At 42.0% G+C, this 27211-nt stretch overlaps 1 protein-coding gene and 1 long non-coding RNA gene across 6 annotated transcripts in view; one reads left to right on the top strand and one right to left on the bottom strand.

Moving 5' to 3' along the window:
- Positions 1-24583, top strand: part of LOC138760713 (uncharacterized) — a 111635-nt gene extending 87052 nt beyond the window's left edge. Inside the window, exons 2-3 of the long non-coding RNA XR_011355822.1 lie at positions 4053-4119; positions 23046-24583. This is a non-coding gene — a long non-coding RNA (uncharacterized lncRNA). The remainder of the gene's footprint in view (positions 1-4052; positions 4120-23045) is intronic.
- LOC138760710 (uncharacterized) overlaps positions 1-27211 on the bottom strand; it is a 51709-nt gene that overhangs the window by 5290 nt on the left and 19208 nt on the right. For 3 of the 5 annotated variants that reach the window (XM_069931696.1, XM_069931693.1, XM_069931695.1), the window contains 6 exons: positions 21047-22120; positions 16867-16967; positions 16708-16772; positions 7601-7761; positions 5987-6127; positions 3069-3631 (listed from right to left, as the gene is read on the bottom strand). In XM_069931696.1, the coding sequence (XP_069787797.1) occupies positions 3312-3631; positions 5987-6127; positions 7601-7761; positions 16708-16772; positions 16867-16967; positions 21047-22120 (1862 nt within the window). In that variant the 3' untranslated portion in view covers positions 3069-3311. Of the gene's footprint in view, positions 1-3068; positions 3632-5986; positions 6128-7600; positions 7762-16707; positions 16773-16866; positions 16968-21046; positions 22121-27211 lie in introns of those variants that run through there. The other 2 variants (XM_069931691.1, XM_069931694.1) reach the window with 2 other exon arrangements.

The raw sequence follows: 27211 nt of genomic DNA, 5'->3' as shown, positions 1-27211 counted from the left end.
TCAAGAAAGATCTCCATCATCAAGGACCCTCACCACATAGGCCATGCCCTCTTCTCACTGCTACCATCAGGAAGGTACAGAAGCTTAAGGATGAACACCCAATGTTACAAGAACAGCTTCTTCCCCTCCACCATCAGATTTCTGAATGGACAATGAACCATAGACACTACCTCACTTTCTTTCCTCTTTTGCACTGATTTATTTTAAATTGTGTATTTGTGGAAATGTAATTTATAGCAACATTTGAACCAGTAATGCACAATAGAATTTCCGCAAAACACAATTGTGACACAAGTTCATGATAATAAATCTGATTCTGTAAAGTGAAATCATATTTTACAACCTGGAAACAGATTATTTGGCCCAACCAATTTGACTGCATTTGGCCTTTATTCCTCAACTTCTTTCCAATCCATGTATGTACCGGTCTAAATATCTTTTGAATGTCACAATTGTACCTGCCTCAATCACCTCCTCTGGCAAGTCATTCCAATATAGTTCCACCCTCTGTACAAAAAAAGTGGTTCTCACCTTTTCAGTTTTAGATGCCCATACCCTGGGTGGGGGGAGGGAAAGTAAAGACTATTTGCCTTATTTATCTATACTCCTCATGATTTTATATACCATCAGCATTACAGATTCATGGAGAAACAAGCAAACAAGAAATGGTCAACCTTCCTGTCTTGAATTCTTTAAGACTGGGAACAAAAAGATGAAATTACACATAAAGGGGGAAAGCAACTGGAGAGGCAGAGGGATGGAAAGAAAGATTTCAGAGATGCTTGAGTAAAGGACAGAAAGGATGATAGGAGGAGAGGCAGCTCAAGGGAGAAACCATTATGAAGCAGTTACACACACACACACACACCTTGGCCAGACAAAGGTTGAGGCCAAAGACAGGCATGTCACTGTAGGAATGGTTGGGGGAGTTAAAATAGTTGGCTACAGGAAGCTGAAGTTTAGACCTATAGGACATGGTCATTGCAAATTCTGGCCTCATCCTTTCAGAGATACTCTTTAATCTTTAAATTTTCAAAATGCTTAAGTTGAGAAAGTAACAGAATTATATTGGGTTAGATAAAATAGTTTGGTAGAAGTTTACATGGAACAGTAAAGTGGCAGGAAAGCAATGACTGGGTGGCAAATTGCTGTGGTTAACTAGAACAGAACCCACAAACAAAAACATGTCAACTTTACTTGAAGGAAAACTTTGAAAAAGAATTCAATTTAAAACAAAAGATTTTATTGTTCTTTGTTTATTTCAGAAGCCATTATGGCAAAATATGAAAAAGGATTGGTTAAAAATCAAGTTTTCCTTCAGTCTCCTCCTAAAATTGTATGTAATTAATGCAAATATTTTCAAATTAGAATTTTAAAAAGCAACATTGAACATTTTAACTTCCAGTATGAGCTTCTGATATTTTCAAGTGATGAGTATAACTATTTTTCTTCACTAGAGAATGCTGCTCTCTGGTGGCTAGAAACCTATTACTTTAGCAGTAAAATGATCAGGAAGGATTTGGCTACAATAGCTCAATATGTGGCAATCACTGCTCCATTTCCAAAAACTCACAGCATTGAATGACAATACAATGATAAATTGTAGTGTTGCCATCCATTCAGAATCCTAATCACCCACCAGTGCAAAAATACTCATCCTCCATCTAGAAAGAAAAACTCTTGCTTATTCAATCATTCCTCATCACTAAAATTTTCAAGACTATTGTTGCAATTGTTCTCCTCCTGAACAATCCTTCCATCAAGTTTCCTGCTCCATTTTCATCTCCAATTGCTGATGGGACATTAACTGCCAAGACTTCACCCCAGTCATCCACTAACTTCAGCCCTTCTCCCCACCCTTCCTCAAATACATTGCTCTCCACTACCTCCATACTGACCCAGATCCATTTTTTCTGCCTGCTCCTGCCCCACCCAAATCACCCGAGGAGATAACTCAAAACCATCTTGTCCAGTCCCTTTCTATCTCTATCTAGGACACCACTCATGCTCACCACCTCTGAAGAATTTAAATTCTCCATCCCCCATTTTCACCATGGATGTGCAATCCCCATCAAGAAGGCCTCAAGGTGTCCTGCTTTCTTGAATGCTAAGCCATTCATCCATCTTGGCAAATCTCTCTCAAGTTTTTCTGAATGAACACCATCACTATAGTCTTGCAGTGGGCTCAGTGTGTTCAAGATTGCCAATATATATTCATGATTTCAACCTTTAAAAAAACAATTTCCAGATAGTCCAAAAATTGGCCATATGGTTGACAGGAGGTAGCAAGCTTTAGAATGGCAGGAAAATAATGACAGTCTTGTCAGTGGACAGAAAAATAGTAAATGGAGTTCAATCCAGATAAGGCTGAGGGCTGCATTTACAGAGTTCCAAAAAAGCAATGGAGTATACAACAAACAGGGTGGATATTGAACAGACCTCTATCAACCATTCATTTTCAAAGAGTTGGCACACGTCTCACAAATAGACAGGAAATATGGCTTCAAAAGGCATATAGGGAGCAATATTTTAGCCAAGGCTTGGAGCAGAGAGAGTATTCTAAAATTGTATACATTAGTTGAATAGGGGACATTGTGTAAGACTTATATAAAAAAGGTATGCCAAACCCTTCCATTTTAGACTTTGGTTCATTAACCAAAGTCTAAAATGGAAGAGGAGGGATTAAGAATTTTGTGAATTAAACTGTGAATACAACTTGACAGAGGAACTCCAACTATGACTTTCACCTGCTGCTCCACCAATTCAAAAATGCCACAAAAAAATGGATTTTAAAGTATGGTTTTGAAAGTAAAGCCCAGCAAAAGTGACAACTAACCAGGTTTATTTTTGCCTTTCAGACAAAATGTTCCAGCGCAGCATTTGTTTTAACCTCATGGTTGGATAAGTAAATTTACTTTTGATGCTGTCAAAACTGAATCAACTAAATGCAGAATTACTAGTTTTCTGTAGCAGCCAAAACATCAGATTTCATTCATTGTCCAGACATGTCTAAATAGTTTCATTTTCATGCAAAGAACTCCAATAATGGTAATATGGATCCCAGCAACTTTTCATTATTTAGAATTTGTAATGATATTGAGGTACAGAGCATTGCAATGTATGCAGTACAGTGAAGATATTTATTTTGAACATCTAATTCAGGAACCAGCCTCAAAAGTAATAGACATGATAATATTCCAAGTTAATTCAAGGGATGCAGGACACTCCACAATTCTTCCTGTACAGTTTCAAAATCAAATCAATCTTTCCAACTTTAGTCACAGCTTTTCATAAAGGAACAGGCCAGGTTTTTATTTTATGCTTATCTCATTCAAACAAGTTTCTTGACCACTTGGTTCTTCGGGTATTGGTTGAAATTTTCTGAATGACACATAGCTGATACTTCTGCGCTGTACAATAAATAACGATTCCTCACTTCCTGATTCCTCTGACGATGAACTTCTTCCAGATACATCAACTAGATATGGATTACGAGTTCTTATACATTTTTTCTGCAATCTTTTAAACATTACAAAACAGAAAGCTAGTGCCAGTGACACAAGTAGAAGTGCACCTAAAGCACAAGCAATTAAGATTTCTTTCAAGCCAAATGAGGACCAAAAGCTAGAACCTGAAGGAAGAAATCAAACATTAGCTCTGATTTAATTTGCCTGCTTATCCAAAATTGGTTTGATCAACATAAATATGGGTGAATGATGGAAAGTGGAAAATTAAACAACATTTAAATTTTAATTAAAGAGAACTAAATAGAATGTTCATTACCATTTTCTGATGAGTATTTCGAACAAGAGTATAATAAACTTCAATGGATTTCAATTGTCATTTCTCTCTCCCTTCTCTTCTTCCCCCCACCCCCCCTCCTCCACCACCAATAATCCTACAAGGTTGACCTTTAAAGACAAGGATTTATTGATTTGAAACTTGATTGTTCAATAGTCTGAAATCATAACCTGAAAATCAATGCTCATTACTAAAGGCTTTCTAATTCTTAGCTTTCCTCTTACCATTTTTGTTGGTTTTGCTTATTACAGAAAGACCATGGAAAAGAAGAACCACTATGCTAGATATGATGTGCTATCAAATAAAAAGGCATTTTAGGCAAGTATCTGAAAACCGGGTTGAATTAGCAAAAGATAGAATAATCAGATTCAAACAGACTATGAACTCAGTTTTGAATTAAAGCACTCAAGCCTCTTAAAGGAGTTTTCTGCTCAGATTGAGAGTTATATTTATAGAGAAACAAGACCATCAGCCCAAATCATTCATGCGGATTAAACAAATCTCATATGATTGTACTTGGTCTATATCCTACAAAACCCTCCCATATGCCTGTCCAAACGTCTTTGCAAGATTGTACTTGTACCATTCTCTACCACTTCCTCCGACAGTTCAATCCATATACCCACTACCTTTTATGAAAAGACCTGTTCCTCTGATCCCTTAAATTTTCCCCTGCTACTTTTAAGATCTGCCTTCTTGGTTTAGCCTCCCAATCCTAGGAAAGAAACAATTATCAATAGTCTTTGCTCAAGTTTAGAGAAACACCCCCTCAGCCTCCTTTGATGCAGGGAAACTAGTCCTAGCCTATCTACTCTCTCCTTATAGTGCAACCTTCCTGTCCACACCCTATTCCAATGAATTTTTCTGCTCGCTCTAGTTTAAATTACATCCTGATAACTATACACAACTCCGACTGCAGCCTAACCAACAATCTGCACAACTGTCATCAGTTGTTCCAACTCTTCTCCTCAGTGTTTTGGCTGATTAAGGCAATCATACCATTGACTTTCTTCATTATGTCAACCTGTGTTATCAATTTCAGGGAACCATGTTCTATACCTTATGGTTCCACAGTTCTGTAAAATTCCCCAGCTTCCATTCATGGTTCATGCCCTGGACTGGTTTAACTTCATTTTGCACTTGTTAGTATCAAATTCCATCACTCTTCTCTCACCATCTTTCCTAGTTGATCTCAATCCTGTCATAACCTCAGACAATCTTCTCTACTGTTCACTGTATCACCAATTTAGGTTTTATCTACAAAATTACTAATCTGGCACCTTTATTCTCTTCCATGTTATTGAAAGACATGATGAACCCAGCACTTATCCCAGCGACTCACTGCTGGTCTTAAATCTCAAAAGCAATCCTCCATGAGCACCCTCGACCTCTTACTATGAAACCATCTCAGTATTTTGTCAAACACATAAATAAGTTGTTTTCAAATGAAGACAGAGTGAAGAGAAAGCATTCTCAACATTTCAGATGCAATCAGTGCTGGAATTTGGTGCTTGTGGACACATGCAAGTGCAGTTTTAGTCCAAAGAATTTTTTTTTGAGCCAAGCAGGTAGTGAAGAGCAGAGCTGGAAGGCAAGAATAGATCATGTCTCTACCAGCCTAAGGTTTGCATTGATAAAACAAGTCAAAATGGGTGACCATTGTCAAACTTTGTTTGAAAAAAAAGTGACAGTTTTAAAGAGATCTTAAATACATATCATCGTGACTATCTCTCAGGACAATTGCCTTCATTCTGACAGAGCGAAGACACCTGTGTATTTGTTTAACATGTATTTGATGTTGTACTCCACAAAGCTCATGATACTTCACAAATTGACCAATTCCAATGACATGGAAATCATGGCATTAGAGCTGATGGGTTTGTTGCAGCCTTCACAGCCGTTAGGTTCAGAGTAACTTAGTCTGCCTGTTCCACCATCGAGTACTTAGTTGGATTATTCTTTGTCAGGGACCTCACCCTCAATCTAAACTTTACCCCCATGCGTGACCCTACCAGGAGCATAGCTTCAGATGCCATCACTCTCAGGAACACAATCTCCACCACCACGACATGGTGACAATCCAGAGAATACATATACCATTTACACATTAACTGCTGCAAACTGGTGAAGCATTTAGCAAAAAAGATTTTTCATTTTGAGATTCACAAAATTACCTTACACATACCTAATTCAATGCACATTGGGTTTTGTCCAACTGAATGGCTGTCAAATCCATGTTTACATTGGCAAAAATATGAACCAATGGTATTGAAACAGTTTGCTTCCTTGCCACATGCTGCAGTCCTTGATTTGCACTCATCAATATCTGCAAATGTGAAAACATTATTTCTAAACAATTGTGAAAGGCAGGAATACTTTGTCTTTGACACAATACCTCCATAAATTCCAATAGGAAAAAAAATTACTTCCCAGCTCTACCAAGAGTCCTTATTTTGCCACTTATTTCAACTTTACATTTGTAATTCCCAAGATGTGAACCAAAATAGATTATACAAGTAGTTGCAGATGATACTTAATGCAGCTGGTTTTGCTATATTACTCTATACTGACACAATTTGTGGGAACACTATGATTGCCCTCTTGAATCAAGCAAGATAAACTGAAAGAAAAATGGACAGGTCTAACGAAAAGATCTATTTTACTTTCCACACAAACATTAGAGAACAGAGAAGTCAGTTAATTAAAAAACTGGCAGAACATGCACCATCTGAACAAATTTGATTTAGAAATTTACAGTTTTACACTACAAAGAGGTCATTAGAATTTTCATGAATAATAAATGTTATCCTTCATTCATTACCCACCACAAATCAGGAGGACAAACTAGGTGCTGAATATATATGCAATGAGATGAAGTTAGGAAGAAATTATTCTTCAACATCACTTTACACCTGATTTTTAGATGGTGAATTAGAATGTAATATTTTAGGTATAATGCATAGTTTGAGTATATTAGAAACAAAAAATTATAATTTTTATGGACTGGATATGAAAAGGAAAATTCCAGCTATTACCACATTGGATGCGATACATAAAATTTGAAAAAAACAGTCTGTATTTGTTACATACAATAAATGTTCTGTATTAGTTCACATGATAGACACTGATCGCAAAGCTAGAATTTAATTTTTATCTCAAAAATCTCTAACCTGGTGGAGGTTTCAGGCCATTTCAGATGGTTGTTAGTTTTAGAGATTAGCATTTAATAACTCCAAAAATCAATATCCCACCTGCTCTGCTGGGATTCTCTGAATCAATAGTCCAGACTGCTATCATTATTTAACTAGGTCTCAGAAATGTTCTAAAGAGAAAGGTGTCAGGGCATATTTTAAGCACCAAGAAATACACATTGAATCAAAGGATTTTTTTCAAATCTCCATCTATTTCTCAGAGGCTGTCCCTCCATCCCTTAATTCCAAGGCAAAGTGTTCCATTTAATCAAGGAAAATTCAATTCTTTATCTACTCTGCAACCAAATAGAAATTTTTTGCATAATTCTGTCACAAACAAATCATTCTATAACCAATGCAGCAAATACCACCCTCCATTTACTTCAGAGACAAAGATAAAATTTAGTTCCCTCTTTTTTGTACTCCTGCAAAAAAATGATTAAATGTACAAGGGTAAATTTTGGTACCTTCCAGATCCAAGGAAATGAATAGCTTTTTGAATAATGCACATCTCTGTAGTATAGTTAGTGCTACCATTTTCAAGAGCTATTTCTACTGCATTAAGAATTTGAACACTCCCCAGTTTTCAAGCAGCATGTTTTAATTACCTCTCACTGATACTGACACCAAATGGACTTGTCCATTCCTCAGGTTACCCACCAACTTGTTTGTCAAGTTATTCATCTGCCTCTGTAGAAAGTATTGAATATTTTCCCCATTTGGACCAAAATGTAGCTCATAGACAAAAATGAATCCTGAAGCATTGATCCTGCAACAAGCAACAATTTCCATAAAACAGGAGTAACCAGCACTTTTTGGTTGTTCAAACAGCAACTTTTTTACTCACCTGTTTACTTCTTTCTTACCAAATTACATCAAACCTTACAGCATACAGGCCATTGTGCAGATAGCTTGATGTATTACACAGTGTTAGTTTCTGGTTTTTCCATTAACATTTAGAACTCCAAATTATTTCATTTACACATTCATATACTGCATACTTCCACTGCTGGTCGAGTTAGCACAGGAATTGACTTAATTATTTCGAAGTGGACAAATTAGTTTTTAAATGAACTAAAATCTTGCTATCAGTTGTAGGTTTCACCATTTTCCAGAGTAGGTTCCTTCCGGTCAGAATATTCAGTATACTGGAGTGAGAGCAGAGCTTTTGGATCGATCTGAATTATCAAACTTAATGTGTTACATTTGTTTATATTACAGAATATTCATATTGCACAGAGTAACAGGAAGAGCTGTTTGTCAATTGAGCCAGGGACAGGTCATGGAATAGAGTTTAATCAGAAATTAGTATTTTGCTTTAAAGTACTGCCCTCCTGGCAATATACTGGAGCTCTAGAATGGTCACACAAGAGTTACCAAATGTCCCTTTCTTTGACAATTGCAGCTAATCAATACAAGTACACCACACCAATTTACAGGGATTGATCAAGGAAAATTGTGCATCTTAAAAAGTGAAATGCAAGAAAAAAATGTAGTCCATTATCTAGAACATTAGAGCACAGTACAAGCCCTTTAGCCCTCAATGTGCTGACCCAAATATTCCTACCCAAAAAACTCTTCCTATCTCGTAACCCTCCGATTTTACTTTCATCACTATGCCTGTTTAAGTCTCTCAGATGCCCCAAATCTTTCAGCTCTGGCAAGGCATTCCAGGTACCCACAATATACATGTACATGGTGGCGCACATACTTGTGGCAAACCGGCCCCACTTGTATTGCTGTGCTGGCAGGGCAGCTACGAGAAGATGGCACCGTCAGGGGACCTCCGTGCCGCATGCCTCGGGTGAGCATGAAGACGTCACCACCTACGCGGGGGTGGAGCTCATACTGCACTAAAAGGGGCACACGCGGAGTTTGAAATAAACAGTCATTGAAACTTCCAATGTGGTGGTTGCAAGTTTCATTTCGTGTCGCTGCCGCTACATTGGTGACCCCTGACGAGGCCAGACAGTTATCTGGCCTCTCACTATGGATTCCTCAGAGATCAACGCAGTCACGGTAAAACTCCCCCCCCCCCCCCAACCTTCTGGACACATTGCCCATGCACTTGGGTTATGCAGGCAGAAGCGCAGTTTCACCTCTGACACATCTCAGACGCAAGAATGTTCAACCACGTCGTGAACGTGCTCGACAAAGACCGTGGCCAGGGTGGACGACCACATGAACAACCCACTGGAGGAAGGTAAATACCTCTCCCTCAAGAACCTAGTCCTCAGAAGCTTCGGCCTCTCCCCGCAGCAACGCGCCTCCAGACTCCTACACCTGGACGAGCTGGGAGACAGAACCCTATCTGCCCTCATGGACGAGATGCTGGCATTAGCAGAGGACCACAAACCCCATTTCCTTTTTCAGTAAATTTTCCTTGAAAAAATGCCTGAGGATATTGTGATAGTACAGATCTATCACCAATGTACATAGTGTATATAGTTACTGTATCTAGACTGTGCTTACAGCGATTGGCTGAGAGCTAAACCACACCTATTGTTTGGGCCTTAAAGGGTTGTGTCCCTAGCCAGGTCGGATCATTCCGGACTGGTCGGCCACCTGTGAAGAGCTCCGGTCTTTTGCTAATAAAAGCCTTGGTTTGGATCAACAAGTCTTTGGTTCTTTCGACGAGCTCTACAATTTTATTAGCAAAAAGATTTTTCTTTGAAAGGGATGGAGCGTTTAACTCGGCCAGAAAAACTTGATATCGACCCACAGTCAGCTACAGCCTTCAAAGCCTTTAACTTCTGGCTGCTGAACTTTGAAAACTTCCTGAGATTCATTCAGGTAGAGGAGGATAACCAGCGTCTAACAGCATTGCTGTCTATGGTGTCCTTGAGAGTCTACGAGAACATCCAGGGTGAGACCACTTACACCGCAGCCATAAAGGTACTGAAAGGACTGTATGATCAACCGGTGAACAGAGTTCATGCCCGGCTCATGCTTGCGTCGAGGAAGCAACAGCCCGGCGAGTCCAGCAGGGCATATTTACAAGTATTAAAGGCGTTGGGCAAGGACTGTAACTGTGTGGACAAAACTGCTGCCGAGATCACTAGCGACCTCGTCCGGGATGCCTATGTGGCCGGGCTCCGATCGAACGAAGTGAGGCTGCGTTTGCTCGAGCAAGGGGTAGAAAAACTAGAGGACGTGGCCCGGATTGCAATCACAATGGAGGATGCAGCCTTAAAGTCCACCGAGCTCTCTAGGGACTGGACCCCTTCTACCCTACCCCTGACGGCCTGTCGGCTGCTGCTACCCTGCCCCGTGCGAACCCGAAATGTTATTTCTGCGGGAGGGACAAGCACAGCAGATCCCAGTGCCCAGCAAGAAAAGCCAGGTGCCAGAAGTGCCTTAAAAAGGGCCACTTTGCTGCAGTCTGTAGGTCTAAAATGGCCGCCAGCAAACACAGTGCCTCGTGTGAAGCTCAACCGCCACTATCCCATTCAAACTCTTCTTCCCCAGAGCTCTCGTCCAATGAGAGCGAGGGCTCCCCTGCACGGCAACGCCTGACGTCACGGAGACGCCGAACCCGGAAGGGGCAACCCACCGTCGCAACCATGGTGATGGCCTGCCTCTCGCCCCCGTGCGGAACACTTGACACTACCGCCTCTACCGCCGCTGCTGCCGCTGCCACAGCCACCCCCGGGGCCGACGCTACCGCCGCTGCTGCCGCCGCCACAGACACGCCCGGGGCCGACGCTACCGCCGCTGCTGCCGCCGCCACAGCCACCCCCGGGGCCGACGCTACCGCCGCTGCTGCCGCCGCCGCCACGGACACTCCCGGGGCCGACGCTACCGCCGCTGCTGCTGCCGCCACGGACACCTCCGGGGCCGACGCTGCCGCCGCTGCTGCCGCCGCCACGGACACCCCCGGGGCCGACGCTACCGCCGCTGCTGCCGCCGCCACAGCCACCCCCGTGGCCGACGCTACCGCCGCTGCTGCCGCCGCCGCCACGGACACTCCCGGGGCCGACGCTACCGCCGCTGCTGCTGCCGCCACGGACACCTCCGGGGCCGACGCTGCCGCCGCTGCTGCCGCCGCCACGGACACCCCCGGGGCCGACGCTACCGCCGCTGCTGCCGCCGCCACGGACACCCCCGGGGCCGACGCTACCGCCGCTGCTGCCGCCGCCACGGACACCCCCGGGGCCGACGCTACCGCCGCTGCTGCCGCCGCCACGGACACCCCCGGGGCCGACGCTACCGCCGCTGCTGCCGCCGCCACAGACACCCCCGGGGCCGACGCTACCGCCGCCGCAGCCACCCCCGCGGCCAACCAGGTGCTCACCCTAGCGTCCATCGCTGACGACCGCCAGGGCCCGACCGCCGATTGCGAGCAACTACAAACCCCACTACTTACCATTCACCCGCCACAACAGCACTTCCGGGAGGTTCTCCAACCTGCTCCTCGAGCGTTGACTACGTCATCCCGTTGCGTGACGTCATCGCGCAAAATTCCCCTGTCAACTGCTTCAATAACATTAAACCAGCAATGCTCTCATCCCCTCACCAGAGCAGTGGAACTGATTAAAGTGCATGGACACTACACCAATTGCTTATTTGACTCTGGGTCAACTGACAGTTTTATCCAGCCAGATCTGGCCCTCCGTTGGGGACTTGACATTATCCCCACTACCCAGAGGATCTCATTAGCGACGAGGTCGCACTCGACTGGGATAAAGGGGTATTGCATCGCCACGCTGGAAGTACAGGGCGTGACGGTCACCCACTTTAAATTATTCGTCCTTCCCCAATTGTGCGCCCCAGTGTTGCTGGGATTAGACTTCCAGTGTCAGTTCCAAACGGTGTCCCTACACTTTGGGGGACCCCACGCCCCCCTCTCGGTCTGCCATCGCCCCACTCCCGAAGCACCCGATCAACCCGCCCCCGTGCCCCGGGGCCAATCCTGCGGCCTTTCCACACTCCGGATTGCCCCGCCAGCACTCTTCGCAAACCTCACCCCTGGCTGGAAGCCTGTGGCCACCAAAAGTCAGCAATATAGTTACGACAACAGGCAATTCATTAGGAGTGAGGTGCGTAGATTGCTGGATGAGGGCATCATCGAACCCAGTTCAAGCCCCTGGAGAGCCCAGGTGGTGGTTGTCAAGAATGGGGAAAAACTACGGATGGTGGTCGACTATAGCCAGACCATTAACCGCTTCACACTCCTGGATGCGTACCCCCTGCCACGCATCACGGATGTGGTGAACCAGATCGCCCAGTACCGCATTTTCTCCACTATTGACCTACGTTCGGCCTACCACCAGCTCCCTATCCGCTGCGAGGACCGACCATTCACGGCCTTTGAAGCGAATGGGCGGCTATATCAATTTCTCAGGGTACCATTCGGGGTCACAAATGGTGTCGCGGTCTTCCAGCGGGAAATGGACAGGATGGTGGACCAGAACGGGCTAACCGCTACCTTCCCGTATCTGGACAATATCACCATCTGCGGCCACGACATGCAGGACCATGACGCCAACCTAGACAAATTTCTTCAAACTGCCCGTCAGCTAAACCTGACTTACACTTTGGACAAGTGTGTTTTCCGGACCACACGACTCGCTATTCTAGGTTGTGTGGTGGAAAACGGGATAGTCATGCCAGATCCTGACCGCATGCGTCCCTTAATGGACTTACCCCCCCCACATACCCAGAAAGCTCCCAAACGCTGCCTGGGCCTTTTCTCGTATTACGCCCAATGGGTTCCAAACTACGCCGACAAGGCACGTCCTCTTATCAAGACCACCTCTTTTCCCCTCTCGACCGAAGCCACAGCGGCTTTCGATCGAATCAAATCTGACATCGCTGCTGCGACGCTGCACGCGATCGATGAGTCTGTCCCGTTTCAAGTCGAGAGCGATGCATCCGACTTCGCCCTGGCAGCCACCTTGAACCAGGCCGGTCGGCCTGTAGCCTTCTTCTCCAGAACCCTCCAGGGTCCGGAGAGTAGACACTCCTCGATCGAGAAGGAGGCCCAGGCCATAGTTGAAGCGGTACGTCGTTGGAGACATTACCTCGCTGGGAGGCGCTTTACACTGTTGACTGATCAACGCGCGGTCTCCTTCATGTTCAGCAACACCCAGCGTGGTAAGATAAAAAACGACAAAATCGCCAGATGGAAAATCGAACTCTCCACCTTTAACTATGACATCCTGTACCGGCCTGGTAAGCTCAACGACCCGCCTGACGCGCTCTCCAGGGGGACGTGCACCAGCATACAGATGGACAGACTACGGAAACTCCATGAGGCGCTCTGTCATCCAGAGGTCACTAGGTTTGCTCACTTTGTCAAGGCGCGCAACTTACCCTACACAGTTGAGGAGATCCGCTCCATGACCCGAGCCTGTTCGGTGTGCGCCGAATGCAAGCCCCACTTCTTCCGTCCGGATAACTCCCACGTTATCAAAGCCACCCGCTCCTTCGAGCGTCTTAGCGTAGACTTTAAGGGACCCCTACCGTCGACCAACCGTAATACCTACATCCTTACGGCCATCGACGAATACTCCCGCTTCCCATTCGCTGTGGCCTGCCCAGACACCACTGCCACCTCAGTGATACAGGCCCTTCACAGTATTTTCACCATCTTCGGGTACCCCAATTCCATCCACAGTGATAGGGGGTCCTCATTCATGAGTGCAGAGCTGCAACAGTACCTTCTGGAGTGTGGTATTGCTTCAAGCAGGACCACGAGCTATAACCCACGCGGTAATGGCCAGGTCGAGAGGGAGAATGCCACCATATGGAGAGCGGTTACACTGGCTCTCCGGTCTAAAGGTCTCCCCACCTCTCACCGGCAGGAGGTTCTCACTAGTGCCTTACACTCCATCCGCTCCCTCCTATGTACTGCAACAAATGCCACCCCCCACGAAAGGATGTTCCTTTTCCCGAGGAAATCCGAATCGGGAACCACTGTACCGGCATGGCTCACCGTCCCTGGCCCCGTCCTTTTGTGACGCCATGTCCGGCACTCAAAGAACGACCCCTTGGTCGACCGAGTGACTCTACTCCACGCGAACCCACATTACGCATACGTGGAGTTCCCAGACGGGCGGGAGGACACTGTTTCGGTGCGGGACCTAGCTCAGGACGCGGTAGACCCAGCAAACCCCCCAACTCCTTATGCTCCAGGCCCCGTGCCGCAACAGAAGGACCAACAGCACCCCAATGACTCGGGCCACCCTGCCGACAAAACGACTGGGGAATTGAGCGACGGAGCAGTCGCACCCGATGAGCCCGCTGGCGACACCACTCCAGCGACCCCAATCCCGGCACCACGGCGGTCACGCCGGATGGTCAGACCCCCTGACCGCTACAGTCCTTGACCTACCCCTTCCTTTTCATTCTCTCCCTCGTTTTTGTTTTTTTTTTCCCAGGGTGAATTCTCCAAGAAGGGGTGAATGTGATAGTACAGATCTATCACCAATGTACATAGTGTATATAGTTACTGTATCTAGACTGTGCTTACAGCGATTGGCTGAGAGCTAAGCCACACCTATTGTTTGGGCCTTAAAGGGTTGTGTCCCTAGCCAGGTCGGATCATTCCGGACTGGTCGGCCACCTGTGAAGAGCTCCGGTCTTTTGCTAATAAAAGCCTTGGTTTGGATCAACAAGTCTTTGGTTCTTTCGACGAGCTCTACAGATATACAACTCCTGATGGCAGATGAAGACTTCTCCGATCCATGACTAGTCACGGCCCGCGCAGACGTCCTCTGGTGGACCAAGCAAGAAAATTAGGCCGCCCTCAGCCAGGTCACCCTCCCAGGGCCCAGTCGGCCACAAGCATCCTCCCAAGCACAAGCCGGAAGAGCACCACCCCACCTGGTGTTTCTACCATCAACGCGGTAGCCCACAAGTGCAGGCAGCCCTGTATGTTTCAGGGAAACTACTCAGTCAGCCGCCGTTAATGGTTGCTGCAGCTGGCCATGAAATGTGACTGACAAGTCCACTGGCTGACAATTCCTAGTAGACACTGGAGCTGAACTGAGCATGCTCCCCTCAACCGCCCTCAAGACCCCGCACCCACGCACAGGGCACTACCCTATGGGCGGCCAACAGATTCTCTACTAGGACTTTTGGCACTCGCAGAGCACAGATCAAGATCAGAAAAGACAAGTTCCGCTGGAAGTTAGTGATGGCCTCGGTGGGCACGGCATTGTTGGGGGCCAATTTCCTCCAGGCGCACAGCCTGTTAGTGGACATCAAAGGCAAGCGGTTGGTTAATGCCCGCATCTTCCATCCATCCACCTTAATGCCACAGATGCATGCGTCCCGGGGATAGTTTCCATCAGCAGCCCCCAGGGATAAGTACTCCTGTATTCTCGATGAGTTCCCCTCCATCCTGCAACTGCAGTTCATTTCCACCATGCCCCAACATGGAGTCTGCCACCACATCACAACCCTCTCCATGCCAAAGTCAGGCAGTTGCCCCCTGAGAAGCTGTAACTGGCTAAGGAGGAATTCACTCAACTGCAGGAACTAGGGATTGTCTGTAGATCAGATAGCCCCTGAGCCTTCCCCCTCCACATGGTCCCCAAGACTTCAGGGGTTGGCACCCTTGTGGGAACTACCATCGCCTAACAATGTGACTACACTGGACTAATTCCCCATCCTGCATATTCAGGACTTTTCAGCCAACTTACATGGTGCCAGGTTTCGAAGGTCACCCTGGTATGGGGTGACCACCAAATCCCAGTCACCCAACGACATCTGCAAGTCCATAACATATATACACACATAGATATACAATACAAATACACACACACACCAGGGAATTCAATAAGGTTCCATCCGATGGGATGCTCTGAAGGTGAGTTCGCATGGGATTCAAGGAGAGGCAGCCAAATTGATTTAAAAATTGGTTTTAAGGTGGAAAGCAGAGGGCAATGGTGAAAAGTTGTTATTTCTTTGGACTGGAGGCCTGTGACTAATGGTGTGCCACAGGATTCTGTGTTGAACCCATTGCTATTTGTCATCTACATCATTGATTTAGATTAGAACATATGGCATGATTAGCAAGTTTGCAGACAACACTAAAGTGTATGGTATTGTTGATAGTGAAGACAGTTGCCAAAGATTACAGCAGAGTCTTTCTAGTCAGTTGGGCAGAGGAATGGTTAATGGAATTTAATGCAGAGAAATAGGAATTGTTACATTTTGGGAAGTCTAACTTGGGTAGAACCTACACAGTGAATGGTAGGGGTCTGTAGAGCAGGGATTTTGGAGTACAGGTATATGGTACCTTGAAACAGATAGATAGTGTGGTCAAAGGCTTTCAGCACATTGACCTTCAGAGCATTAAGCATAGAAGTTGGGAAGTCACATTGCAGTTGTACAAAATGATGGTTAAGCCCCCATTTGAAGTATTGTGTTCAGCTTTGGTCATCATGCTCCAGAAAAGATGTTGTCAAGCTGGAAGATGTAAAGAAAATTTACAAGGATGTTGCCATGACTCAGGAACATGAGATAGAGGGAGAGGTTGAGCACAACATGGCTTTATTCCTTGGAGTGAAAGACGACAAGGGTGATCTTATTGGGGTAAACAAAATGTTGAAAGGAATGGAGAGTCGTACTCCCCCAGACTCCAACCTCTGCTGGTGTCCAAAAATCCAAATATGTCTTGTGCCACACAAGCACATATTCCACTGTATATCTGAGAGTTTAATTCTGCTCCAATGAAGGCAACTTTTTGTTCACATTTTATTTTTACCTTTTGGCATCTCTTGGAAGGATTTTCTCAAGAGGAGGGTAAAATGATACCAGATTGTCCATAATCTATACAAAAAAAATATAATAATCAGTTTTCCTTTTTCTTCCATTGCACCACATTTGGGAGAGCAAGTTTGGCAAATGTCTTAATTATTCCTACCAGATTCTGAATAGATTGCAGGAGCCGTTTTTCCAAACGTTGAAAATTCTTGTAAACAACATTTGCCAGTTCCAATTCAGTAGAGACTTCCAATAAGTTACCTGTATTTTCCAAATTACAATTAAATTAAAACCTGTATTACAATTTAATAAGAAATAAAGGGCAACAGTTTACACATCTGGTAACTTCCATTTGTTCCATCCATGTAATATTCTCATTTCCTAATTGCATCCTTGAACCCGCATTACATCATTTTTGCAGCAATTTAGGATCAACTGGCAAAAGCCCAACTTAGTTCGGTGTACCTACATTTTTCTCAAATACCACACAGTTTTTTTTGAATATTTTAAAAATTTCCCATATATGTAATCAATTATTCATTAAGTATTCAAACTGAATAAACTTTCATTAATGGTTACATCCTTTTCCTCCTAACCCACCCCCCCACCCCGGCCCTTAAAGAATAAATATGCATACAAATTATATAGTATAAAAGAAAAAATAATATAGTATCTTGGATTTCCCCAGAATATCACCCTCTAACACACTGGAATGTAACAGATTTTATGAATATTTTAATTTTAAGAAACAAGGTTAACACTAGAAAAACATTTCTACATATTTGTACCCAAAATCTGTGTATATGAGCCATTTAAATCATTTTTAATTACATTAACCATTCTTGATATCTGCTCCACTTTCAATTGCCATGTGATAAAGTACTTATGTGATCTTTCACTTAACTCCTAATACCTGTTTAGTTCTTATTATCGCCTTTTCCATTCTATGTTTGTCATGTATTTATATTAAGTTTTTTTTTATTGATAAGTTGTCTACGTTTATCCTCTGAGCTTCTTTTGAAGGTCTTTTTTCCAAAACCATTATTTCTTGTTCTAATTGATCTTTTATGTATTCCTTTTTAATTTTGGAAGTAAAACTTACAATTTGGCCTCAAATAGGTCTTCAAAGCCTCCCATATTACAAATTTATCATTGAGTTCAAATTGGGATCACAAAATAACTATGTGTTCGCATAAAATCCCAGAAATCTGACTTTTTTAATAATAATGGCATTACAATGGTCATTAATAAAATGTGAATGATCATACAAAATTCTCACTTTATATTCTGCATCTAATATCCTACCCTGCAATTGTGCTGAATTTTTTTTATATAAATAAAATCTATCCTGGAATAGGAGTCATGTCTATTGAATAAAAATAATAATTTCTCTCTCTAGGATGTATTCTTCTCCAAGCATCTATCAAGTTCAAATCTCTCAATACAATTGTGGCTTTTGTTGCTTTAGCTCTTGATGTTCCTCTAGTAGTTCTATCCAACTTATGTCTAAACAAAAATTGAAGTCACCTCCTATCAAAATATTCTCATGTGCCTCTGCTAAATGCAAAATAAGAGTTTCCTGTATAAATTTATCTATATTTGATGCACAGAGATACAAAAGAGTCCACAAACTTCCTCACCAAAATTTCCACCCCTGTTTTCTTAATAATGGGCCAATACTTTCTTTTCACTTTCCCATTTAACCCATTAGCATTAAAATTTTATAAATTTAACTCTGTTACTCATCCTAATAGTCCACTCCTTCCTCCACCTCTGCCTGTGGCTCCTCCTCCCGTAACACTCTTATTAAATATCCAATCCACTGCACACCTCCCCTGGCAATCCAGATAAAGAGAAAAACAAATTAACTTCTAAAGCATAATTAATAACAAGGAACCATCCAATGGGTATTGGTTAAAAACAGCCCAACATCAACTCCCTCTATTTTACAATCAGTCATATAAAAGATACTATAAAAGTTGGAGACCCTTCTCCTCCCCCAACCCCCTGGTATATTAATCTTAAACATTTAATATACATGGAAAAAGAAAAACATTTCAAAAAATACCAATAGTTTTCAAGAAGCAACAGAAGGAAAAAAGTAGATAGTATTTTAAGCTCATTACTCATACATTTCTAAATGATATTAATCCATCAAGACATGTCAATAACCATTTCTAATTCTTCATTCCTTCTGGATAATTGGAAGACTTCGCACAAATTCTTCTGCTTGAGCAAAGCTCAAGAAAAACTTGTTTTTCCTTCCTGACAAGAAAATCTTCAAAGGTGCCAAATGGTGCAGCACAAATCTGTATCCCTTTTCCCCCCCAAAAAATCTTTACTGGGTTCAATTCTTTTACTCTTTACAATAAATCAGCACTTATATTGGGGCAAAATAAAACTTTACCCCCAGCAAAGTATACCTTTGGAGGGATCCTGGGGCAAATGTCCATAGCTCTTTGAAAGTATCACAAGTTGATAACGTGACAAAGACATACTGCATGCATGCCTTCAAACCAGTCAGAGCACCAGATACGATAACAAGTCATATTGTGCTGTTTCAAGCTTTGGTTAGGCCACATTTGGTACAATGTGTTCAGTTTCGGTTGCCACACTAAGATGTGGAGGCTTGAAGGGGGTGTCTGGATTAGAATACATTAACTGCAAGGAGAAGGTGGACAAATTGTGTTTTTCCCCCACAGCAGAGTAGACACAGCCAAGGCCTGACCTGATAGGAGTGTACAAAATTCTAAGTGGCAGAGATTGGGACCATAGGTGGAAATGTCTCACATTAGAGGGACTAGGTTTAAGCAGAGATTAATGAGGCAAGTTTTTGTTTAAATAGGGGTGACACAGTTGCCATAGCAGTTAGCACAATGCCTTTACAGAACCAGCCATTGGGACCAGGCTTTGAACCCCACGTGTTCTCCATGTCTGCATGGGTTCATTTCAAAAACTTACCAGGGGTTGGGTGGCACAGGCTTATGAGCCAAAATGGCCTGCTACTGTGCTGTATATCCAAATTTTAAATTAAAAAAAAATATAATAAACTTCCCAAGTGGTACAAGCTGCCAGGAAGGTGATGGAAGAAATAGCAAGGTTTACAATGCCCTTAGACTAACAGTCAGGAAATATAGAGATATAGATCATGTGCAGGCAGACATTGAGGACCAAGGACTTGTTTCTGAGCTACTATCTTCCATATGTTCTCTCCCTATGAATGTGCAATCTTGCTGGCCAAAACCATCCTGGTTTGAGTGACAAGCCTTTGATAATATCAACTTCACCAGATTTAAAGCAAAACCCCCTTCTGAAAATTGATTGAAATAAAGTTTTTAAAACTCTTGAGAACTAGCATTTAATGAAGCAACTTTCTGTATTCTTACCAAATGAGACAGGTTCAGTGCCAGGACTCAACCTGGTGCAGCAATTTGGAAACAGATTATGTTGGTTCAGGGGATTCTTAGAAAGGACAAACAACAGGACACTGCTGTTGCAGCAAAAACACACCATTGAAACTTGACCAGCAAATGTTTGTATGGGTGAATGAAAATTTGCAAGGATCCATGTAGCTAAATGCCACCAATTCCATGCAGAATCCAGGCCATTGATGCAAAATTGTTACAATTTCAAATTTTTACCTTCCAATTTCAAAATGAAATTTCTGCTGCAGAGATCAGATTTCTTTTAAAATTGTCATGCATTTCACAAATCAGTATCTATCATCAAGTCTAGCACTAAGCTTTCACTGAGGAAATAGTTACAAAATTTTGCCAGGATATTCTGCACATTTACATAATGCATCTGTGGAACTACAAATCTGAGTTCAATTCAACTTATTAAGACAAAGTATCAATTGATCCAGAGTTTATTTTTACTACCTCCAGCAAGCCATTCTCAACTTTTCTTCAGCAAAACCCCCCTTAGGACTCTGCTCAAAGTTTATAGGCTCCCTTCCCTGTGCAGTCAAATTTTGGTTTATTCCTTATTTCTCTCTGACTGACTACATGAACAAAAAAGTGTTATGCAAGGTGAAAAGAAACAAGGCTTTTAAATGTAGTAACCTGCAGGAAAGGTGGGGGGCTGTAGACCCTGTTGAGAATGGCTGCTGCAAACCATCTAAAGCCATTTTTCCAAGCTTTAACTTTGCTTTTGTCTCAGTTCACATGCTGGAGAACATTTTGTCAATATGCACGTCACCTGCAGATTGATAATGTGTTTCCTTCATTCTACTCTAAATAAATAGGTCATCCATAGCTCTGCACTTGCTTCCCAACAAGATTGAAGACATTGGGTGTCAAAACTCCCAGCCTTTTATTCTACCAATAAACACCCCTTACCTGAATCTTGCAGTTTTGGTACCACGGTCATCCATATGGGAGTATGTGAAATAAATGGATCGCTGGTGTATTGAGCATCCAAAAAACTGGTCTCAATCTGCCTTGCAGTAGCATCAATATCCTTCCACTCTGGCTCAATTAAGGTCTTGCAGCTAAGTATCCATGTTTTTAGCCATTCCATTTCATAGTTCCAGAACTCATTTCCAGATACCCATCTGGAGTTTGTTACCAGTGATGGGTCTACATGGGTGGGTGTAATCAATGGTTCTGTTGATTCACGAGTTTGGTAAACAGAAGTCTGCAACCCACTCTCAGGTATGTACAAATTATGGGATTCAGCCTTCATCCACATAGGGATGTTGAATGAGGTGGTCAACAATGATGACACCATTCCACCAAGACTAACTGAGTAGACCATTTCAGATTCTCTCATTCCAGAATTGGAGATTGCAACTGAGCTCTCAGGTTCAAACGGCACATATTGTTCAGTTTTGGTGTACACATCAGTTTTCAATGACAATACAATTTTATGGCTCAAGAGACTACATTCAAGATTTTCAACCATTCCCCAGCAAGTTGAACCCCAATCAGACAGGAGCTTACTGTCCTTTGTCATCCAACTTTCAACATAGTCAAAGGATTTTAAGAGACCAGTTGAAAGTTCCTCCAAGCTCCCATAATGCATAGAATTTCCTCTAGATGGCATCTCATCAGATACAAGGGATTGGGCAACATCATGAATTGCAGTTGAATGAACAACACCTTGCAACAGAGAATCCTCAATCAAACAAGAATGTGGATAACCAATGCAATCTGAGCACTCCCTCACATGGTCTCTGGAACAGTCTTCAACTTGCTGATTTATGAGTGTGTTAACTTGGATTGAGTTTTGTGCAGATGTTATTTCCTTGTGAAAATAAGACCAAAATCCTGAGGTTGAATAGCAGAATTGCCACCAAAATAGCTCATTGAAGATGCCAGCCTTCGATTTGCTCAGATTTCCTTCAATCAAAGCTTTCAAGTTGATGCATTTATTCAAAGCATCCCCACCTTGATGGGCCAGCCATTCTGAAGCTGCAGAGTACACAAATGGAACAAGTGTGAGAGGTGCACTTAGAGGAAAACCTGTGTGGAAACGAGAAAATATAAATTGACTGAAGAATTCAAATTGGAATTCCTTTTGGAGGACATAGTAGGTGATTGATTGGATACAATGTAAAGCAAGATTCCATCACTGTTACGAATGATTAGGCTCTGCAAAAGGTCCAGATGTATTCATTTGTATTTTCTCAAAAAATCATTGTCATGAGGTTTCAACCAATGAACAAAAACAGACTGAAGAGAAACAAAAAGGTGTGGATTCTCAGATCTTGAACAATGAATTGCTGGAGGAACTCACCAGGGCTAACAGCACCCACAGGTAGAAATGGTCAGCTCACATTATGGATCTGAACCCTTTATGAAGGCTAAGATAAAAATAGGTAAAATTACAAATATAAATCTGGTGAAAGCTGGATAAAGTAGTATCAGATAGAATGTATGGGTGGGAAAGCAGTGAAAAGGAGTGAATAAAAACAGTACAGATGATTCGATCATCTAAAAATTTTTTATAAAATCAATATTCATGCTGTTGGGTTCAAGGACATGCATGAGGAATTCATGTTGTTCATCAAGTTTACATTTGCCATCCACAGCAAAACAGCACCAAAGAGTCAGGGTGTGTAGAAATAGTTTTTCATAACTCTGGTTGAGAGAGACCACCTTCTCCTTAAATCATCCTAGGGAATATTGTGTCTATACAGGGTTATTCAGGACAGGACTTTTGTTCCTCATTTTAAAACCGGTTTCAGTCAGATTATAGGCACAAACAACTTCAAAATAGGCAAGCTAATATTCATGCATTTGCAGTGAAAACATGGAAATTGGAACCATTGTTAGCACTGGTTCCCATGATCCAAATAAACAATTTTTTTGAGAAACATTTTAATTTCTCTTGCAGATAGGGGAACATTGAAAAGCAAGTGACCAGACAGTATAAAATCTACAACAGTAGATCAAATGTTGAAGGCACACAGGAGACCGCAGAGGCTGGAATCTGGAGCAACAAGGATTCTGTTGGAGGAACTCAGCAGGTCAAGCCGCATCCATGGGAGGAAAATAATTGTGACTTTTCAGGCTGGATGAAGGTACCAGCCAGAAATGCTGACAATTCTTTTTCTATCAAGCATCAAGTCTTCTTAATTGATGTTAAATATTATTACATTCTTGAAATACAAGAATTACAGAGTTATTCATCAACTCTGTAACTGGAGTACATTTTGCAATGAACAATATACAGTCACATGTCCACAATATGTTCAGTGAAATAGGATGTGGTGCAATTTGGACATTGTGCAAGCACCATATTATATACTTCTCAAAACTATGGGATATTGTAGTGTACGTGTAATATTTTTGAACTAAAATTAAACAGATGATGCTAAAACACTCAAGATGCACAATACATAAGATTAGATATTGTTGACTACAAGTCGAAGCATAGAAATAAAAAGTTTACTATATAACAGTACAAGTAGAGAAGTTCATTAAAAATAGAAAGTACAGTACTTAAGCCAGTAACCTTGGCCTTTATAAATGTCAAGACATGCTATATACTGTATGTACTGCACCATTATATGCCTAGCAGCACAATCACTTTGTATACGAGACAATGAGATACATGTAGCATGTGGGAAGCTGTTGCGTTCACTATGTCTGGTTACGTCCTGTTCTCCAATCAGGATTTCTGAACTCTTTAAACCTTATGGGACCTCGGCTGTATATGTGGTCAGATATTGCTCGAACAAACATTATGTGGTGCATGACTATACAAGGAATGCTCACTGCAGGCAAAATTCAAGTACCAATATATGATTAACCAAGCAATCAAGTGTCATCCAGAAGACTAAATCAAAAATCAAACAAGCATTTCAATGAATGCAATTTATTCTCACTTCCAGAATTTAAATTTTGAAAATAAACATTATTTTTCCACGAATTCAGAATCTTTTTCAGTCAATTCCTTGTTTACTTCAGAAATCTTTTTTCCAGGATTTAAATGAAGTAGCACGAGAATTTTTATGGAAGGGAAAATTAGCCAGAGTAGCAATACATAAATTGACTTGGAAATACACTTTGAGAGATTTACAATTACCTCATTTTCAAAATTATTATGAAGCAGCTCAATTAAGATTTATTAACTATTTATTATGCTTTGTGCCCCCCTAGCTGGGCTAGGGTAGAATTGGCTGGTATTACTGAACCTTATTCACATCAATTTATATTTGTGGAATTCTGTTTTATTACAGAGATAAAACGTACCAATTTTAAAACATTTGCTAGAGATTTGGACTAAAAGGAATTTATTGATAGGTTCGAAAGGTAAAATACCAGTTCAAGCCCCAATATATCAAAATAAATTGATACCTTTTTCATTGAATAATAGATTTAAGAGAATGGCAGATTAAAGGAATAAAGTTGTTGCAGGATTGTTTTGAAGAGGGTAAATTTTTATCATTTAATCAACTTAGAGAAATTTGGAATTTCAGTGAATTCTTTGTTTGTGTATTATCAAATTAGAGTTTTAGGAATTTTCATTTCTCTTCCAAAATTATCTTTCACTAAGTTGATGAAATTTGAGTTTATGATTTCTCATTCTTTAAATAAGGGTTTTATTTCTGAGATGTATGTGTTGTTACAAGACACCATGGATAAAATAAATTTAGATGAATCTAGGATTAAATGGAAAAATGATTTAATTTGTGATATTAATCAGGCCGATTGGGAGACGATGTGTTTGGATGGTGTGACTAAATTGCTTAATGTAAGATATAGTATGATTAATTATAATTTTTTGCACCAGTTATATCTAACCCCTGAGAAAATGAAAAAATATGGATTTAGTAATTCATAGTTGTGTTTTAGATGTGGATTATGTGTAGGAACATTTTTACATTCAGTTTGGCTTTGTGATAAGGTTCAATCATTTTGGCGTAAAATTAGGGAATTTCTTCAAAATTTGTTTAAGATCCAATTTTTGTTAGATCCAATTTTTTTTGTTGAGTTATACTGCTCCATTTATGGATTTGGGGTTAGATAAGTTTCAGACAGCATTTTTTCATTTAACATTGACTGTAGCACGCAAATGTGTTGTGATTTCATGGAAAGACGAAACTGAGATAAATGTAAATTGTTGGCATAATGAGTTGAGGTCCTGTATTGATATGGAGAAAATAAGATAACTTGTATGATAATTATGACTTTGTTAAGATGTGGTCACCTTATTTGAAATGTATGAATTTAGTAATATCTTAAATTGTCGCAGGTGTTTCTTTTATTTTGTTATTGCTTCCCTTGTCGAGTTTGCTGAAGGTGGGTGGAAGGGGGTGGGTTAGTTGTAGTTCTCATTTTTGTATTATGGACTTAGTAAAAGTTTCTGTTTTGAAAATATTAAATGAAGTTTTAGAAATGGAAGTTGACAATGTCCCTCAAGATAGAAATAAAAAAACTCCATTGTTCTTGCAGCATTCATTTTGGTGTTTTTCTACAATCACAGTATCGCCACACTTCTGTGTTTCATATCACACATTTGAGACATTGGAGTAAATGAGTAAGGAGTCATGTTACAACTATATTTTTTTTTACATTTTAAATTTTGATGGGGCCGCATTTGGAATATTGAGAATTGAGAATTTCTGGTAAATCCATAACAGGAAGGATGTCGAGACTTTGGAAAGGGTGCAGAATCAGAACATTACCTGGATTATGGGGAAAAGTTGAACAAATTTGGATCAATTTCTCTGGAGCATCAAAAACCTGATAAAAGTTTATAAAAGTTATCAGTGGCATTGATAGGTGAAAGTCAGAATCTTTATTCCATTCTAAAAATGGGAAAAAAGTATAGGTGCTTGGAACACACTGCCATGGATAGGCATGGAAGCAAAGACTATAAACATCATTTAAGAGGCTTCTGGAAAGAAAAGCATGAGAAATATCTTCTTTGGCTTGGCTTCGCAGACGAAGATTTATGGAGGGGGTAAATGTCCACGTCAGCTGCAGGCTCGTTTGTGGCTGACAAGTCCGATGCGGGACAGGCAGACACGGTTGCAGCGGTTGCAGGGGAAAATTGGTGGATTGGGGTTGGGTGTTGGGTTTTTCCTCCTTTGCCTTTTGTCAGTGAGGTGGGCTCTGCGGTCTTCTTCAAAGGAGGTTGCTGCCGGGAGGAGTCACGTGATGGAGTAGTGGCCGGACGGTGAACTCCAGCCCTCTCCAGAAAAGTCGGGAAAAACAAATAAAAACACAAAGGCACAGAAATACAAGTTAAAGAAAAGTGAGTATAAAGGTGGAAAGAAGATGGAGACAAAAGGAGAAAAATCAAAATCAACGGAAAGAAGAGAGGAAGAGAAGACAACGGAGGAAAAAGGTGAAGGCCTTACCTGTCCGAAGAGGCCCGCTGTGGAGAGAAGACCCCACTACCTCAGGTCGGTAGAAAAAGAACTACAACAATGGCTCACAGAGCCGAGTAAAAGTGCGCAACCGCGCATGCGCGAGGAGTCGCGCATGCGCAATGCGCATGAAAAAAAACACACCGACGGGAGGGGGGACCAGCTGGGGAGTCGATCTCCACAGCCGGCAACGACAGCTGCAGAACACCTGCAGCAAGAAGAGACCACAGAAGACAATGTAAACAAGAAAGAAGAGGAGGAAAGGGCATCAAAGAAACAACAGATGGCCAACCCAGAGAAAGAAGAAGAGGAAGAATACAGTGAAATAGATAAAGGGAAAGGCAAGGTAAAGGATATACTTGCTCTTGTTAGAGGATACATGGAGTCATTTAAAGAATGGCAAACACAGGAATTCAATGATTTAAGAAAAAGAATAAACAACACAGAAAAGAAAATAAATAAAATGGATATGACCTTAACAGAAATGGGGAAAAAAATGGACAAGATGGAAGAACGGGCAATAGCAGCAGAAATGGAGGTAGAAGACTTAAAAAAGAAATTGGAGGAATCTAATAAAAAAACTAAAGAGACACAAGAATTACTAGCCCAAAAAATAGATATAATGGAAAATTATAACAGAAGAAATAACATAAAGATAGTGGGCCTTAAGGAAGATGAAGAA

The sequence above is a fragment of the Narcine bancroftii genome, chromosome 4, assembly GCF_036971445.1.
Source record: "Narcine bancroftii isolate sNarBan1 chromosome 4, sNarBan1.hap1, whole genome shotgun sequence".
NCBI lineage: Eukaryota > Metazoa > Chordata > Chondrichthyes > Torpediniformes > Narcinidae > Narcine > Narcine bancroftii.
This window is presented reverse-complemented; position numbering and strand designations above follow the sequence as displayed.